This window comes from Sylvia atricapilla, chromosome 1 (genome assembly GCF_009819655.1).
Source record: "Sylvia atricapilla isolate bSylAtr1 chromosome 1, bSylAtr1.pri, whole genome shotgun sequence".
NCBI lineage: Eukaryota > Metazoa > Chordata > Aves > Passeriformes > Sylviidae > Sylvia > Sylvia atricapilla.
Window position 1 is genome coordinate 95,354,353 of NC_089140.1, and position 18,603 is coordinate 95,372,955.

Sequence of the window (18,603 nt, forward strand, 5' to 3'; positions counted from 1 at the left end):
GAAATACATATCAGGCTACACTATTTTGAGGTTCCTCTGATTCATTTTGAATATAATTTTGATTGGCTAGGGAAAAAAACCCATAACACAAGTTAAAGGATAATTTATCCTTGTTCTTGTTTCTTCATTCTTCGGGCCATTGAAAGGCAAATACCTGAAATTTTGTTTCACAGCTCTGGGTCATTTAACTCAATCTATTACTCATCTTTTCTAAAAAGTTTTGTCTCAAGACTGTCTTTCAAAGTGGTGTTGAATCACTGCTTTCTGTAGAAAAATTCAAGTCCTACCTCAAATCATTGACAACTCTTCTTTATAAAGAGTAATATTTTTAGTATAGACAAGGATTCAGGCAGAGAGAGGCTGTGTTTATCTGAGCTTTCTTGCTGAGCTAGAATAATCAGATTTCTGTTTATCCTGGTCCCTGATTTTGCAGGACAGTGGCTTAAGATAGCACATCATTACTTTCAGTTCCTTCACTTAGAAGAAGCCATCTGTGTTTTTATTTAGCCTCGTTAATATAAACATCAGTCAGTAATGTTTTTTATTCAACTGCCTGATAATGGAAAAAGAAAGAAAGATTTATACTCCTGTGTCCCAAAAAGTGGAATATGAAACACTTTCTAACCAGAGTAACAGTACTTGTACATTCCCATTTCACTAAATGTCAGAGTAATAGAATTATTACATCATCTATCTTGATGGAAAAAAATAAAAACCAACCCAAATTCTTCCTCGTTGGGGAATTTGCATATTTTAGAACTCATGAAAAATTTAATGTTAATTTATTAAATTCAGTTGCAATTCTAGAATCTTAGATAAAATATTATCAAATCATTTTGCCATCTAATGTCTATGTTCAGCCTTGATTTTATTTAAGCAAGGGATATTTCCCAGGCACCTGGGATAGCTGAATATTCATGTGAGCTAGCTCACTTTCTTGTACAGATCAGCAATGACAATAATTTTTTAGCAACTTGAAATCCATTTAAGTTTTTTGAGAGCGAACAGAAAATGCCAGAGCCACTCAACTTTGAACAAGACAACGTTTTTTTCTTTGGGATCAGAGTCGGTTTGGAAGTATGAGAAATTACTCATTATAATTTCATTTAAACTTTTGAGACAGAACCAAGTGATGTCAAAAATCCCCAGAAAATGTAAATCTGGTTTTTTTATTGATATATAACCCCCCGGCACTGCAAATTGCTACAAGCAGATTCCTGGAGTTATAAATGTTTATTGTGTTCATACAAATGCACTTCATATGAGTCAGGCCCTTCATTGCTGTTTACAAGGCATTAGGGCATCTGGTCTTGGGAAAGGGAAGGAATTTCTCTCAAGTAGGATGATGCATTGCATTGAAAATCATAATCTCAGGTTTACATTAAATTTCAAGTGAAAAATAATTCCTTATGTGGAGCAAATGAGTATCTAAAAGGTCTTATGGGGTTCTCAGATCCGATATTATGTCTTACCATCACATAGTTATGTATTTCTCTTGACAATACCCAAAAGGCAAATACAGAACTTCCTAGTTTGGAAATCTCTGTGTGCTAGGGGTATCATATTACCAACAAAACAAAATTGAACATTTAAGTCCCTACTCTGTTGAACTTTGATGTAAAAACCAGAGCAAGAGAAAGATAAGATAAAGTTTTAAATATTTCGAGTACTGGAATAAAGGAAAATGACAACTTAGCTAGGGACAATTACTTCTTCCCCTGTCATCAGTATACCCTGTTGTCTATAAAATCCCTTCCCTGTATTCATTCCATAATAAGCTGGACACACACTTCTAGAAAAGGTTTACGGGGGTATTCTACAGCACTCCAGGTACAAATAATTCCATTCCACCTCCACAAGAAACACCTTTCTTCATTTGCATGTGACCACAGCAATAATTGTGATTATGATGTTGCAATGATAAATATTCTTTTCAGAGGAGTCTAATTTTGTTGAAAAAAAGTCTGTGTTTTTGAAGTACCCACGAGGGATCTTTAGGAATCTTAGATGTACATTAAAATTAGCCCTAGAAAACCAGTATTTTTAGGTTAAGCTGCATTTTTACAATTGTTGTTATTTACTGTTGTCATTCTACAAATAGTTTATAATATTACTTGTTACAAAACAATTAAATCTAAATCTTAGAAGCAGCAGAGGATTTTCCTTAAGTATGGTCTTTTTCTTATCCTCTTTTCCCTAAGGATAAACTTTTGACTTTATGTAAATACTATGCTGAGTTAGCTTAACCTTAGGTCTGATATAAAGTGGTTACCCTTTGCTTTAAACATGCATAGAATAAAGGCCCTGGACATTTGTTTTCCTGTAAGTTCTTGATTTCTTTGTGACATTTGTGAACTTAGAAATGGCAGATCAGGGAGGATAATATGGAATTTGTGCTGAGCAGAAAGTCTGGGTAGTCATCTTCCACAAGTGTTAAAAAGCAACTTATTTACAATCAGAATTTTCACTACCCACATTCAGAACAGCACCACCAAAACCTGTTGTTGTGTTACTCGATAGTTCTCATTCAAACATTATTGCAAGTACTTCTTCAGGGGAAAAATGGAAACATCTTGTCTCATATGTAATGAATAAGGAGTTTTTGATTACTCTTCAAAGGTTTTCCAGGTCATCTGATTTTCTTATCTGTGAAATTTTCTAGTAGCTCATATTGGGATGCCCTCCTAGGTGGGTGGTTGTGTTGTGGTGTCATCCTGACAAAAATGTTGTTGTCTGTAACAGTTTCTCTCGGGGACCTTGGAAATATGGATATCTGGAGAGATTCTGCTGATATTGAAGCAATTATTTTTCTTCATAAATACTTGAGCTGTTCAATTTTAATCTTTATGCATACTCTCTATTCGTTTGTAAGGTGTTGCTGGTATAGCCAGTGAATCTTAGCGATCGCCCCAGTGCTTTTGTCTGATCAGTCTTAGTGTGTGCCCCATCTGTTAGGCAGAAAAACTATTTTTTAGTGTAGCCATTCAGTTGTGACAGGTTTGATTCTTTAGGTGTCAGCATATGTTAGGTAAAACCCATGTTTATATAATTTCTTTTCAGTCATTTTTTTGCATAGGTTCCAGTAACTGTGATTGTAGATTGTCTAATTTATTTAATGAAGCATTTCTTAATTCTAACAGTAATAAATAATGATCATTATTGAGATATTTACCTTTCCTTAAGAGATTTTTTTTACTCTTTGTATAGTGCTTCTAGCTAATTCTCCTTAAGGAAATATAGACAAAATGTTGCTACAAGTCACTCAGTTCTCTATATCTAATAAACAGGGTTCTTGCCCAATAATTAGTACCTTTGTAAACTTAAGTCTTTGTGAAACTGAGTCATGTTTCTCTTTCTAGAACTGAATATTTTTGCAATATTCAATGTTTAGTAAATTATGAAATTTGTCAGATAAAAAGTAAATCCTCTGTCACCATTTGTTATGTATACTCATCTATTGTCTAGCATTGGTTCATTTTCTAAGGACAGTACTCATATTTTTGTAAGAAGGACAATCCAGAGAATGTCTTTTGTTTACCAGTACTGAGGTGAATGTTATTGAATATTCTTTGCATATTTGTAGTTCTAGTAGGTGTTTGTTGTCATCCTAATATATCTTTTGCCATATTGATGGCTGAGACCTGTCTTGATTGGTTTATTGTCTGGTTGAGCAATGTAGACTATGTAACACCTTCATTTCAGATATCACACTTGAGCTTCTTTCATGGTCAGGTCTAAAAATAAGATCATGCTTCATTCAACTTTGACATGAATTTTGTTTTAAATATTTTGTAAATGAAGTTAACTTGCCCATTAGAGCATCTACACCTTCGACCCATCTTCTCTTTTTCTCCTATTATGTACTAAGATATCAAGGAGCCTTCAGTCTTTAATACCATACTGCTGTCATGGGGTCAGGAAGTACTAACATGTAAAGTCTTTTTTGTGTGAGAAACAGATTATACAATGATTTCTGTGAGAAGTAGGTGTCATCTCCATGGCTAAATCTGGCCAATACATCTATTGCTAGATATGAAACTCCTGGAAAATCTAGACTGAATCTAGACTATGAACACCCTGACTCAGTCCTCTTTATTTTTTTTTTCCTTTTTTTAACCTTCTCTCTCTCTTTCTGTACAATTATAGCCTATCTCAGGCTTCTGACAACTTCCTTTTTACCACACATACTTTTATCTTATACCTACACTGAGGAGATACAAACTCCTCTCAAAACGTTGACTGATGACATCTGTACAAGAAGGCATGCTGTCCTAAAATAATCATGACAAATTGAGATAATGAGAAGTTAATTTTTTTAAGTCCTATTTTAAAAGGATTCAATTTTCATTATAATTGGGCTCATGCAAGATTCACCTGCTCATTGTGGGTGTGGTTTGATATTTGTGAATGTTGAGTAGATTAAACAAGGGGTTTTTTTCCCTTATATTATTAACTCTCATTAAATAGAGATAGTCCGAATCTTTTGTTTGGGAAAATAAAAAAATCATTTTTTGTTCAATTTATGTTCAATGTGTACATATTTTCAATTTGCATGTTTTTCTTTTTTTTCTTTTTCATTGTGACAAATCCACATGCTAGGTTGTCCTTATTTTTTTCTCTGCAAAACTTGTTCATTTCATAATGGCCCTCAGGCCAAGTAAGAATAACAGCTACTATAATTTAACACTGTAATCCATCAAAAATCTCTGAAATTACTTTCTGATATGCCCAAGGATAATTCCAAAGAACAGTTGCTTAAGCTTACTATACTCAAATGCTGCACTGACAAGCCACTAAATCTAGTCTCAATTTAGCAAAGAATTTCAGGAAGCCTACATCTAAGCATGTGCCTAAATCCAGGCAATCTCTAGGCTTGGGTTCTTACTTAAATGTAAGTATGTTTAAAAACTGTCCTCTACCTTTTTATCTATGGAACTGAGTAAAAATTTAATATCTGTTAGTTTTCGAGAGCAAAACTACTGTTTCTTCAACTCTTCTAATGAATTAAAAATAGTTTTCTACCTTCACACAAATTATGTGGTAGATCTTTATCAATTCAGCATTTGTCCATTTGATCAGTATCAAACTAATATAGCCTTAAATAGGTTCAACTTACTCTCTGCCTCTGTTTCCACTTTTTTTTTTTAATATTCTCTTACAGTAAGCTGTTGGAGTTAGAAAACCATGATTAATGATTTTTCTGTCTTTCTGTGCTATTCTTGCTCTAGATACCCTTGCCCCTGACAAAACTACCGTGGAATTGTCTGAAATTATATTATTTTCTTCAATTGTCTTCTGTTTAGAATATAATTAATTCAGATGAGCTTTTTTGGTTCAACTAAGTTGGTCAGTCAAATTTACAAGTTGTAAAATGAAGTGATACAAGTTCTGCAATCATTTGCACTGAGTACTGGTTCCACTCCTTGGATTTAAAATTTGAAAAGTAAAATAATTTTCCAGTGCATTTCTATCACATTTTCACCGCAACTTTTGTTCGTGCATCCATTGTCAAAGGGTCTTTTTTAAAATAAAAATAGAGCAGTACTTATGGATAGGTTTTTGAATGGGAAAATTGTATTATGTAATAATGATAATAACAATAATCATAATCTTTCTCTGAAAAGTCTTCTTGATTATTAGAACACACATTGCTTACACAACCACAGCACAGTCTGTATCTCACTGGGGAGAGGAATGCCTGATATTGTGAATTCCTCAAATAGGTGTATAGAGGAGGTTTTAACTTCAATGAGAGAAAAAAAAATGGTTTGGAATACACATTGTAAAATGTATTTCAAATTAAGTTTTGATTTTTAATATATAGGGTGGTGAGATTTACGAAAGAATTGAGAGTTTCATTGAAAGGAATAAATTAATTGTAAAATAGTGAAAATAAGTAAGCAAATGCTTTTGAACAACACTTCAAAAATATTGTTTCAGAGGTCACTAGAAATTAGAGATGCAAAAAGTTTATTTGAATACTTGGATGTCCAAAGTCTATGCAATATCCAGAAATTTCTGTTAAGAAAGTTTGCCTGAGTCATGAATAAGATGGTAAAAACACAATTGCAAAATATTTTTTGAGAATTCAGAATTAAATAAACCAGTTTTTGTGACATGTCCATTGTTAAAATTGTGTACTAGCATGACAGAAGCAGGCAGCGTGAAATGTGTTATTCTAGTCACATATCAGTCCCCTAGATGACACTGAGAAGCCAGAAGATGTTGTGTAACAGGACTTACATACATCATTTGCCAGATGTTATCTGATAGTTGAAGCTCAAGAGACAATGTTATCAAATCTGCTGGTTGCAGTATGTGGGTTAACAAAAGATTGTATTATACTCCTCTTGTTTTTTTGTTTTTTATTTTTCCCCTTTCTTTTCCTGTAGCTCATTTCTCAAGTCTATGTGAAAATTGATATTAAAAGAGAATGCAGAAAATACTTCTCAAAAATATTTTATTCCTAGATGTTGATTTCATTATGTAGTTTAGACAGTTGGTTATTAACTGCTACTAACTATGAATTCCATACTGAAATTCTACAAAATAAATTTTCGATTTTTTTTTAACAAACTACATACTGGCCTAGTATTTTAAAAATCAAATTTGCTAGTTTGGATCTCTGTAATTTTATGCGCATCCTCCACAAAAATAATTTTTAGCAGTAATACAGTTATTTGTATTCTAGAATATTACATATCCATGATATTTCGATATGAATAGAGATCAATGAATTACCAAGTACTTTTAAATTGAAGATTTAATTTATATTTGACTTTCTTTTTTTTCTTTTCCTTTTTATTTCTAGAACTTTAAATGACTCTTTTAAATCAAGCTAGGAAAAATCCTGCTCTTTGGCAGTCAAAAACTTGATCTGGTCAAATGAAATTTAATTATTGTGTACTTGCTGGGTAAGCGGCTGACCCCTACTTAACAATCCTGAGAGCTGTGACTGGCCATCATGTTTTGACCTGCTTCTGCTGCAAGTCAAAACTCTCCTGAGACCTCATTTCTTCTAAATATTACCGCATCAATGATAGAACTAGACAATCTCTAATCAGTACCCACTTTGCTGTTCTTTTCCCTGTCTCTTCAGCCACTTACATAGCAATATTGGGTATTGTATAAAGTAGATACAAGGACTTATGAACATTGCCTTTCTAAATTGTGGTTCAATGAATTTCAATGTCTTTTTCATTAATGTGATGCAGAAGATCAGTACTTATTCTCTGTATTAGGCTGAGCCAGTCAGTGTTGGACTCAATCAATTGCTAAATTCAGTTCAGATTACGGACCTAAACCTACTTCTTGTAGAATCAATATTAAAATTATGAGTAAATCCAGTGAAAATAAAATTACTGCTTCAGACCAGTAGATATTGAATAGAGGAAGAAAAGATGTAAATCAGTTAAATTCCATGTAAACCAGAATTTTTAAACCTAAAATCGAAAGTTACGGTAATAAAATTAAAAATTTACTAATCTATCCTTAATATAATCACTGTTTAGGGACAGCAGGATTTGGCGTTTCTGGGGTAAGGGAAAGTATGAGGCAAAAGAGTTTAATAGACTCGAATGTAACTCTGCTCCAATTCTAGGTTCCAAATCTCCACTTACCCACAGACCCACTTGTTTGTGACGTTCACGACAACCCAGTTTTAGGTAATTTTGTGAACACAGCGCATGTGGCATACATGCTGCTTAGAAAAGACTGAGGATCCATTCAAAGAATGTCGCTGAAAGCAAAAGTAGGAGAGATTGAAGACAATATGCCCTGGTTTAGAATTTATTTTCTTGTTGATTTTTTTCATACAGACATGCAGTAAAACCTGTGTTAGTGTTGTTTATGAGAAAGAATTTTTATTCATTAATTTCAGTGGAAATGCTTGGGGCTAGAGTTGGTATGAACTGTGTTTGTTTTCCACAGTAAAGCATACAGTAGAACTTTTCTCATCAAAACTATAGAAGTCCCGGCTGACCTCTATCTTTTTTCTAACAGTTTATTTCTACTCTTTGTCAGTATAAGAAATTAAGTGTGGGTTGAACTTTCTCTGGCACTTTTAATTGCATGAAATTGGAGAAAAATTATCAATATGAACAGAAGTGAATGTCAATTTCATGAAGTTATAACCAACAGGAAGGAAATTAACTGTTAGGCAAAAAGCCTGGCTGTAAAGCCTAGATTAACAAAAAATTGTCTAAAAGTTTTCCACCCATAATCTCAGGGGAAGCTGAATTTCATAAAACTGGAAAAGAGGGAATGATTATTGCTTACTTCCAATATGTTATTTATATCCCTTAAATATAAGAATGTTACCTTGTATAATAAAATGTAAAATTAATGTTTGTGGGTAATTTAAGTAGGGAAATCACAGTTTAACACAGAACTATACTCTTTCTGAAACACTTCCTCAGAAAGAGCTGCTGCCCTATGCAGTTAAAAAGATGGAGAAGCAAAAGTGTTAGAATGTCTCCAAAGATACTCCTCAATATACTCCGCAGCTAAAGTTCTTAAACACACCTCTTCTCGTTTTGTACATTTGGGGAAACTGCTGAGGCCAACAGCTCAGTCAGCGGTCCATGAGAGGACAGTTTCTAGCCAGAACACCTCCTAAGAGTAGCAGAAAAAGAAGGAAAGATCTGATGTGGATTTTAAAACGACAGGACAGAAGTCTTAATTTTCCCACAGTTGTTTTTGGGACTTGGTGTTAATATGCCTTCCTTAGCAACTCACTGGGCTGTGTGGCTTTTATAATTCCCCTTTTTGTTCACTGAAAGTTGTCTGTGGTGGGCATATATAATTACAATTGGAGGTGACAATTTGGTTTAAAAAATGAATTTCACTTTTCCTTTGATATATGCTACAGTGTTTTTTGCTAATTTTTTTCCTTTAGAAAGAGAACATTCAGTTTCCAGTGGGGATAAAAACCTAGATTTTTTCTCTTTGATCCTAAAGATTTCTACCCTAGATACAGAATACATTTTAAAAATGTCCTGTGACATTGACTTTTTAAATCATACAATGACTTTGTCATCGGAGAGTATTAGAATGTAATTTATCCATCAACTTTCATAAAATCTAGCAGTTGCACAGTAAACTAATGAATGGTGGTTTTTTGGTTTTTTTTTTTTTTTTTCAGTCTGTGGCTATTTCACCTTTTTCTACTCTAAGAATCTTATTTTCTGGATTGTTTTGTCTGTTTTATTTCCTTCTGACATATAGACAGACGATTGAGCAAACAGTTGTTTGTACAAACACAATTCAGTTCCCTCTGGTACTCTCTGACTGAATCCTTCACTTTAGCAAAAGACCACCTGGTGCTAGTCTGTAAGAGAAAAATATTTGGAGATGTGGAAGACTTTGTTTGTAAAGTGGAAAATGATCTATTCACAAGTAGAACTAGAGGAGATATTTGTGTTTCTCAGGCGAGATGCAGTTATCTTCAAAAAGATGCCATCACTGGCGTGGCCAGCTACAGCAGAAGAATATTAGTAGATGTAAATACTGTGTTGTATTTATTTTTTAATTGTAAATGTGCCACAACGTGCAGTGAACTACACGTTATACAGTGCTACTTGAAGCAGCACAGGTAGTATATTTTCTTGACTACAATAGCTGTAAAAATGTAGCTATTCAAAAGAACACTACAGTAAATGGATTCATTCTGTTGAATGTTCTGAAGTAAAACCAGGAGAAAACATTTCTCCTACGAAAAAAACAACAAAGGCTACTTTAAATCACAAAGTTATTCTCATAGGATCCTTCTGTCCTGAGAAAGCCACTCAGCAGACCGATACACCATAAATATCCTGAAAAGGACGTGCAGATTCTGCACTCAGTGGTAGCAAGAAATAATGTATAAATAGGTTCAATCTGCCTGGTACTCAGTTGTGGCTTAACATTTGGGCTCATTTTTTCCCCTAGTCTTTTGACATGAACTTAAAGTGTTATTTCTGTGGACTGGGCCAGGAGTCATCTATAAAAAAATGATGAGACAAATCCTGAGCCTTTAGTAGCATTTTGCTGAAGTGGCATGACTATGAATACTTAGAATTCAGCATTATTCAGGAAAAGCACCTTAGCGTTGCACATCTCTCTTCCTAGTCCAGTTCAGAGACCATTCATCAATTACAGGAAGCCTCCAGGATATTATCTTGGGGGGACACAGACAAGGTGCTGCTCTTGACTGATAGTCAATCCTGGTGGTCAAGTCAGCTGCACTGTCACAGCAAGGCTGCATTACTCAGATAAAGTGGACTCCTGGGCTCGTTCAGTCTTCTTTCAATATTTTCAGGCAACCAGCAGACAATGGTATAATCAGGCCTTGAAATATTCATCATAGGACCACTTTTTTCCTGCATTTCCACACACTGCATAAAGGCAATGCAATGTCTAATTAGAGCACTCAGCTGCAAGTGTAAATATTTAACATAATAAAAATTATCTCTCAAATAATTCCATGCATAGCAAGGCTCCAGGACATTCTCTTTGCACTCATCAGCCTGAGTATGACATTGTTTCCCATTATTACTCTCCTTTGTCACTAGGTCAGTTCAAAAAGTGCTTCTCACTGATGTGCTTTAGGTTGAAACACCCTTTGAAGATGAGACCCAAAATCTCATGCAGCCTTTTGTTTTCCGATATGGTTCACACACATAACAAAATTTACAGGAGAGAAAGGCTTTCCTTTAAAGGGTTTGCAGAACAGACACCAGAGGCATGCAGGCTAAAATCTCAAAGCCTGCCATCATGTGCATGAAAACAGGAATTTAACTTCACCTTCTGTTATGTGCTCTGTTCCAGTGGAATTAATTCAGGTCTGTTCAGTTTGACCGATCTTAGGAAAAAGTTGTGCAAAGACATGGATTTTTTTTTCCATTTGTTGTCTTTTTATTTCCAAAAAGATGGCAATGAAACAGAGAAAAAGATAATTTTGGCATACAAATATCCAACTATTGCTAATTAATTTATATCTAATTTTACTGAGGTCACCATAGCAATATAATTAGTTTGTAAATCACTATCAATATTAATTACACTATAAAAATTCTTTGTAAGTATAAGCTGAGAGTAGTAAAGTGAAAAAAGAAAAAAAAACTAAAAAAGAAAGAAGATATTGTAGAAATCAAACTTTTGGGTAGTAGTTTGTGTTATTTCAACAATATTCATCTTCATATGACTTTTTGGTGGTTTAATGGCAGTTAGGTACTCAAGGCAAAATAGGAGGAGTCATGTTCATTGCTACATTTGGACTTACAAGTTTTGAGTTCTTTCATGACTGTATTAAGAAGTGAAAAACTTAAGAAGCATTATTTTAGGTTATAAATATGCAGTCTTCAGAAGAGCTGCAATTGCTCACAATATTATCCTTAAAAGAAAACATAGAAAATAAAGAGCAAAACTAGCAAAAAATATTGCAAACAATAATTATTACAGGACTTTCTACAGTGTCTAGCAAACTATAGGCTTTCTTTGGACACTTTTTGATATCATTTGTGCAAATTTAGACATATATATGGAAGTTTCAAGAAGACTACAAATACGAAAACAGCCATGAAAACAAATTTCATTTTAAGCTAAAAAGAAATAGTTTTTGGGGTTTGGAAAAGCTATTTAACTATATTTCTTTACCCTCCCCAGCAGAATAGCTAAGTTCCCTTTGAATACCATACAAAAACTGTTTACGTACAGAAATGTTTTTCTGTTTTAGAATTATGTTAGTAATTCTTTGAGAAGATTTTTATGCTTTTAAAATCTTTCGGCCATCTTCTTTCAATTATTTTACTCTATCATCAAATTCCATAAGGCAATGCCATAAAATACTTTATAATCATCATGCCTTTCTGTATTGAGTTTTTCAAGCTCTGCTTTTGTAAAGAACTATACCTCACCCCTCAAGAGGCCAGGGCTGGTTTAGGCTTGCAGAAATCATTGTAAAAGAACCTGACTTAGTAAACTTACAGATTAATAACTAGTGGCTTGCTGTGTACTGCAAAATCAGGTCTCTAATAAGTTCTCTGACAGAGAAGAATGTGCATGTGTTAAAATTTCTTAAATATTGATGGACAGGAGTTAAATATTCAATTTTAGTCAAAGACTACCCAAAAAAAGATGGAGAAATTAAAATATGTATATACAGCTGTCTGTTCAGTGAATTAAAGAGTACACTCTCCCTACTTCTGACAAGGAAATATGGCTTCAACCTATTGTGACTACTTTTTGTACATATCCATTAAAAAGGAGGTTTTTGTATTCACAAACAGCAAAAACTCCATTAGGTTTTAAACATCAACCCTTTGGAGTGCATGGTTTATTCAAATAGTTCAAATAATTCCACCACATTTAATTTATAGAAGAAAAAGAATCAAAATATCTCAAAAGTTATTCAGCAGTAGAATTTGGTATTACACAATTCCTTCCTCTTGACTTTTAACTGCACAGCAGTTGCTCGTGGTCTTTACTGTAGGTATTGGACCTCAGACACTACAAAAAAGAAGTGTAATGAAGTATGCTGTAGTCCAGATGTGATCAGGAACACATAAACTCAACCCTCCATTTTTTTAAAGATATTGAAATTTTGACTTATATATTTGATTTCTAGAGTGATATATCTATTATTTTTTTATCAGTGAAAGCAGCAGGTTTGAAATTCGCCAGGTAGCAAGTGCCCAGATGAATTTTATATGAAAAGCTAAAGAAAGATTAATAAAACGTAAAAGGTGTATTTACAAATTTTGCCTTTGTAGGAGTGAAAACACTATTTTTTCTCTTTACAACATTACTTTTAAGAACCTCGTGCCATCTCTCTTTGAAGACAAGTTGAATGATCTTTATAAGTGTGGATTTTTGATTTTAGAATGTGGTCTTTTAAAATAGGTTTGCAATAATACTTACCAGCAGAACATCATGTTAGCAATTAGTTTGAACTTTATACATTTTCCCTATGTCTAACTGAAATTATTCAAGTAATATAATTTCAAACAATTTCATTTTCTGTGTAAGCAACATGGAGTGAGGTGTTACATGCATGTGTGCATGCCTGGGTGGGCAAATGTGTTTTGGTGTGGATATAGCTCAGCTGGACAATCCCATTAGATGCTGCAGTGTAATTGTATACAAGGTCATTTACATACTTTTTGAAGACTTAATCCAGTTGATGTACAATGCCTTTTAACTTTACATTTTTCTTTATTTAATAAGAGTTTTGAGCAATCAGGTGCCCCAACTCCTTGCAATTAGCCTCCTGTTTTTCTATTTAAATTCCATGTTTGCCAGCTGCTTAGAAGAGCCAGACTTCTTGCATAGGAACAGTGAAATGAAAAATAAAGAAATGCAGTAAGGTTTCCACAGAAAATATAGATTCCAAAGCTAGCATCCAAATTTTTTAAGAGTCTTCCATGAAGACCTAGTGGAGCTGTTTGAAACCAGGCCTAAGTATTTCATATTTCTCCAGACTGGATGGAGATGTTCCTGCAACTCAGAGCAAATTCCACAAAAACGAAGTCTGCATTGTGATAAAGATTTGTCTGATTTCTGCTGCTACCTCAGATAATATGTCTAGACTTTTAATTTGTTGTTCCACTATTATCCAATTCTATTGTTTAGTAATTGTTTAAATGACCTCTGAAGGTCATCTTGTCCAACCCCCTTTTCAAGCAGGACCACCTAAAGTTGCTTGCGTAGGATGATATCTAGAAGCTATTGATAGCTTGAATATCTCCAAGGGTAGAGACTCCACAACCTCTTGGCTACCTTGCTAGTCCTGAGTCATCTCACATTGGAGAAGTGTTTCCTGGTATTCAGATGGAACCTCCTGTCGTTCAGTGTGTGCTCACTGCCTCTTGTTCTGTCACTGGATACTGCTGCAAAGAGCCTGGCTTCATTCTCTTTGCACCCTTCCATTAGGTTTTCCACACATTGGCAAGATCACCTCTGACCTTTTACTTCTCCAGACTGACTAATCCCAACACTATCTCCCTTTCCTCATATGTCCCTTAAAAATTTCAGGACCCTAAGTTGGATTGTCTCTAGCAGCTCCATATTGCTTCCTATTTTGATTCTGATTTTTCTCTCTCCTTATGGGTGATGCATTTTATTTTTCACAGAAAAGTTTTCCAGGCTTGGGTGTTTTCCTCATGGGAACATGATTTTCATCTAGCCAGTCAGTGCTTATATAACATCAATGTTCTGACACAGCCAGACTTAGAATAACAGTTTGATTGAATTACATACTGAAGAGCTGCTAAAATCTAATCCATTTGATAGGAGACTATTTAAAAAGCAATATTTGATAGTTAAATATTCTCAAACATGGGTGAATTTTGAGCATCTGTGATAATAGCCTGTCTACAAATTTTTCAGTATTAGTATGATAGAAATATTTAATGAAGGATTGATTATCACCTCAGGTGTCATAGATTTTATTTCCTTTTCACTCTTGAAATGTTGAGAACTTGCAAAAATTTATTTTTTAAAACTGAGCAGATCTACCATATTTTTAAAATGTTAATGGATTGTGCATTTGGGTATGTGCTGTTACCAGCATTACTGTATTGTTAAGTGAGAACATACTTTCAGTGTTGTTTTTGGGTCAAATTTTAGGGTCTAGATTGTACTTCAGCCTGGATTCTTTCTACTACCACTGCTTTATATGAAAACTCTCATATGGGTAAAATTCTGGCAGGGTGGTTTTTGCTTTCTTACCTCCTATGTATTTTACTAATGTGGTGGAGTGTTTTCAATAAATCAGAGTAATCCTTACAAACTCAGTAAAGGGAAGAAATGAAATGGTTACATGAGATATCGTTGGGATGGTAATTCGAACCAGAAGTAAAAGTAGATTTCCTCTAAGTATCTCACTTTAAGAGATAGATATCAGCATCCCAAGTACATCAGCTGAAATATTTGATTACATTTAATGTTGTTGGTAGTCATATCTATCTACTGATCTATAAAAATGCATAACAATTAATACTAATTGCCTACTTATCTATAATTGCAGTCCTGTAAGCTCATGAGTATTTACTCACGATTTATGTTGTGCAACTGTAAAGGAAATTTGGGAAGAACAACAACAGCCTGGTTGTAGAGGGTCCATTTAAAAAGCAATTTTAGAACTCCAGTTTTTGAAGTCAGCACATTTTGACTGTTCAGATTAAAATAGCTGATTTTACTTATAGAGCACTAAACTACTTTGTTATATTTTCTGATTATGATACTTTCTGTTCTTAATTGACAAAGGGTAGAGGGAAACAGCAGTTTTTATGGCTTGGTTGTGAGTTTAATTTTTTTCATTTAATACATCTCCATACATCTCCTTCTTTCAAAGTTTCTCTCTCTTTTTTTTTTTTTTTTTTTTTTTTTTTTTTTTTTTTTTTTTTTTTTTTTTTTTAAATAGTTCTTTTTACACCGACCCAGTTGTGAAACAAGAAGATCAGTTTCATGTGCAAATGAGAAAAACAGTGCACAACATTCATTTTAGGTAGAAAAAAAGTGCAAGTGATAAAAATTTACCAGAAAAGGCCAGTCTATTCTAAGAAATCATTTCTTGAAATACTTTATCCTTCAGTATTTCTGGTTTTGGACAGTATCTTCAACCTGAGATACAATTTTATTTGAGATACAACAACAATTTTGGGAAATTATGATTTATATGTGGATGGTTGTCTATTGAAGCACAGGTCTAATAACAATCTCATTTAATCTCTAAAAGCATGATACAAGCCCTCTCACATAGTAAATACAAATACATGTTTGTCTGATGGAAAATAGCACATGTGTTAGACTTATAATCTGGTTAACATAATGACTACTAATGGTAATTCTTATGGTATTTTCTTCCAGTAAGACCAAATGGATGCTTCAGACAAAGAAAGTGTCTCCTCTTTTTCAGTAGGGATGGCAGAGAATAAACATAAACACAGAACTATGTTAAAATTTCTCTAGTTAACTTGAGTGTTATTCTTCAAAATGCAAAATAGGCAAAAAGATTCTGAATGGATCTGTAAATATATCCTCTTTCACTACGCTGATGTATTAAAATGTCATGTGGTTAGCTGTGTGATGTTCTCACTTGCTAATGTATGCAGAAATATTTTTGTACCCTTCTGAAAGAGAGAGACAGAGAAAAGCAGGATTTCATAACAGAAAAAAAATAACTTGGTATGATGGTATCAATAATTTCTGCATTAATAATTATTACGTTGCCATAGTTTTGAAGCTGTTCTCATTTCCAAGAAGTATGTGTATAATTATATAACTAAATTGCATTATAAAATTTGAGCATATTGACATAACATGCTAGATATTGAATAAAACTAATTTTGTCTTTCTCTATTTTTAAGATCCAGATTTTAAGGACCTTGGTGTTTTGAAGCCATTGCCAGGTTGGTATGTTATTTTTGGTTTTTTTCTAACTCGGAGGCCTTTATACTCTGCTGTAGAAAACATTTTGTTTGCTGTTCAGGTTTCATTTTTTCTGGTGTTTTGTTATTCAGTTTGTGAGTTTGAGATGGGAGGACCTGAAGGAATTGTGGAATCTGTACAAATTGTTAAAGAAGGAAAAGCTTCTGAAACTGAAGCAGTAGACTGTAAATGGTACATCCGAGCACCACCTCGATCCAAGGTCAGTCCTTCATCCACTTGCTGATTTGCCATTTAATTTAAGAAATTGACTTTTCTAATATATTGTGCATTTTTTAGTACAGTCAGATCTTGTTTAATAACGTTACAGCTTGAACTGTAAACTATTTTTTCTTCTGCTGTGGAAGGGTAATTTGTCATCTCAGCCAAAATAACCACCTTCCTCAATAAATGATGATTTGGACAGTACTAATGTGCTTTTTGTGCCATAAGTAATTTTCTTGAATTCATCTTTAATTTTGTTCATATTTTTAAAGAATCAATGTGTGTTTTCAAGTGGGAAGTAATCTTATAATTTTAATTTTCAATATAGCTCAAATACCTAACATAAAGACTACTAAGGGAGCACTGCTGGCTCTCTGAGGTCACCATTGTTTCTTGTCTGGGAACTGTGAAAATGGACCTAAAGTAAATTAATGTTCCTCTGTGTATGAAGCCTTTAGTGCCTTTGGTTTAGAGACACAGACAAAGAGTGCTCTCATTTCTTTTTCTCCACAGTCAGCAAGCCAGGGCTTTGTAAGAAACATGAGAGGGCTGCATTTTGAATTAATTCAAAAATACTTTTCTTGGATTCCCCTTGATTTTCTTTCTTATCCATAACTTATCAGTTATGATATGCATTAATTGTTGCTGGCTACACTACCACTTCTCCCCTCTTTGCAATAGGAACAGCTTTGTGCCTCCTACCTACTTTCGTTCACTGTGTAAAAGACACCCCACAGTATAATTTTTCTAGCTGTCTTATTGGACAAGAAAGGTTTTAGAAAGTAGAATATATATGTGCACTTCTCTCTGGTGTCTTTAAAAAGATAAAGGCCTTTTTTTTTATAACCTCAGTGAGGAGACAGTACTGAATATATAATTGTCTCATCATCAGAATAACACACGGATGGTTGAAGGATTCTCTTCAGGAAAGGTTTGCAGAAGAGAAAAAGTCATTAGTATCAGCATTTTTCTATTGGGAAAGTTTAGAAATAGATTAGCTCATAAAGACTACAGATAAATTATTTCCAGAAAATCTTATACATTTAATCTCATACTTATTTTTTACTTTTGGATAAAATTAATATTGATAGAGGTTTTCAGTTAATTAGATGAGCTTCCCATTTTGCTACAGTAAGTAGTGATATGAGATGATTGGACTGATGAATAATTTTTCCATGTGTTATAGGCAGTTAATATAAATTCAGGGCAAATCCCAGTATCAATACAAGCTTCAGGAAGAACAGATGGAGAGTAGTCCTGCTGAGAAAGTTTTAGGGTTGCTGGTCGATCAGAGGCTGGACATGCCCCAGAAATGTACACATCCATCCCAGAAAGCTAAATGTGTCCTGGGCTGCATCCAAAGCAGGGTGGGCAGCAGGGTGAGTGAGGAGATTCTGCCTCTCTGCTCTGCTTTGGTGAGACCCCACTTGGAACACCGCATCCAGCTCTAGGGTCCCCAGCATAGAAAAGACATGAGCCGGTTGGAGCAGCTCCAGAGGATGGCCACAAAAATGGTGAAAGGAATGGAGAACCTCTCCAGTGAGGAAAGGCTAAGAGATGAAAGGTTATTCTGTCCAGAGAAGAGAATAATCTGGGAAGAATCTGGGTCCTTTGTAGCACCCTGCTAGTATTGAGGGGGAACAAGTAAGAAAAAAAGGAGAAAATATTTTGTCAGTAGCAGTAAGACAAGGTGTTTTAACTTAGAAGACGGTGGATTTAGACTAGATATGAGGAAGATTTTTTAAAATAAGGGTTGTGAAATGCTGGGACATGTTGCTCAGAGAGTTGATCAATGATCATCCCTAGAAATATTCAAGGCCAGGTTGGATGTGGCTCTGAGCAATTGGATATAGTTGGAAAAATCCTTGCTTATGGCATGGAAGTTGGACCAGATGACCTTTATAAGTCCCTTAAAACTTAAATTATTTTATGATGTATTTAGGTATTAGTAGAAAGAAAACAGGATTGTAATTA

The 18,603-nt window shown here is 34.1% G+C and overlaps 1 protein-coding gene across 1 annotated transcript in view; it reads left to right on the plus strand.

Annotated features, from left to right (window-relative positions):
• NETO1 (neuropilin and tolloid like 1) overlaps positions 1-18,603 on the plus strand; it is a 63,653-nt gene that overhangs the window by 17,720 nt on the left and 27,330 nt on the right. Inside the window, exons 5-6 of the mRNA XM_066328344.1 lie at positions 16,347-16,388; positions 16,500-16,627. Of these exons, the coding sequence (XP_066184441.1) occupies positions 16,347-16,388; positions 16,500-16,627 (170 nt within the window). The remainder of the gene's footprint in view (positions 1-16,346; positions 16,389-16,499; positions 16,628-18,603) is intronic.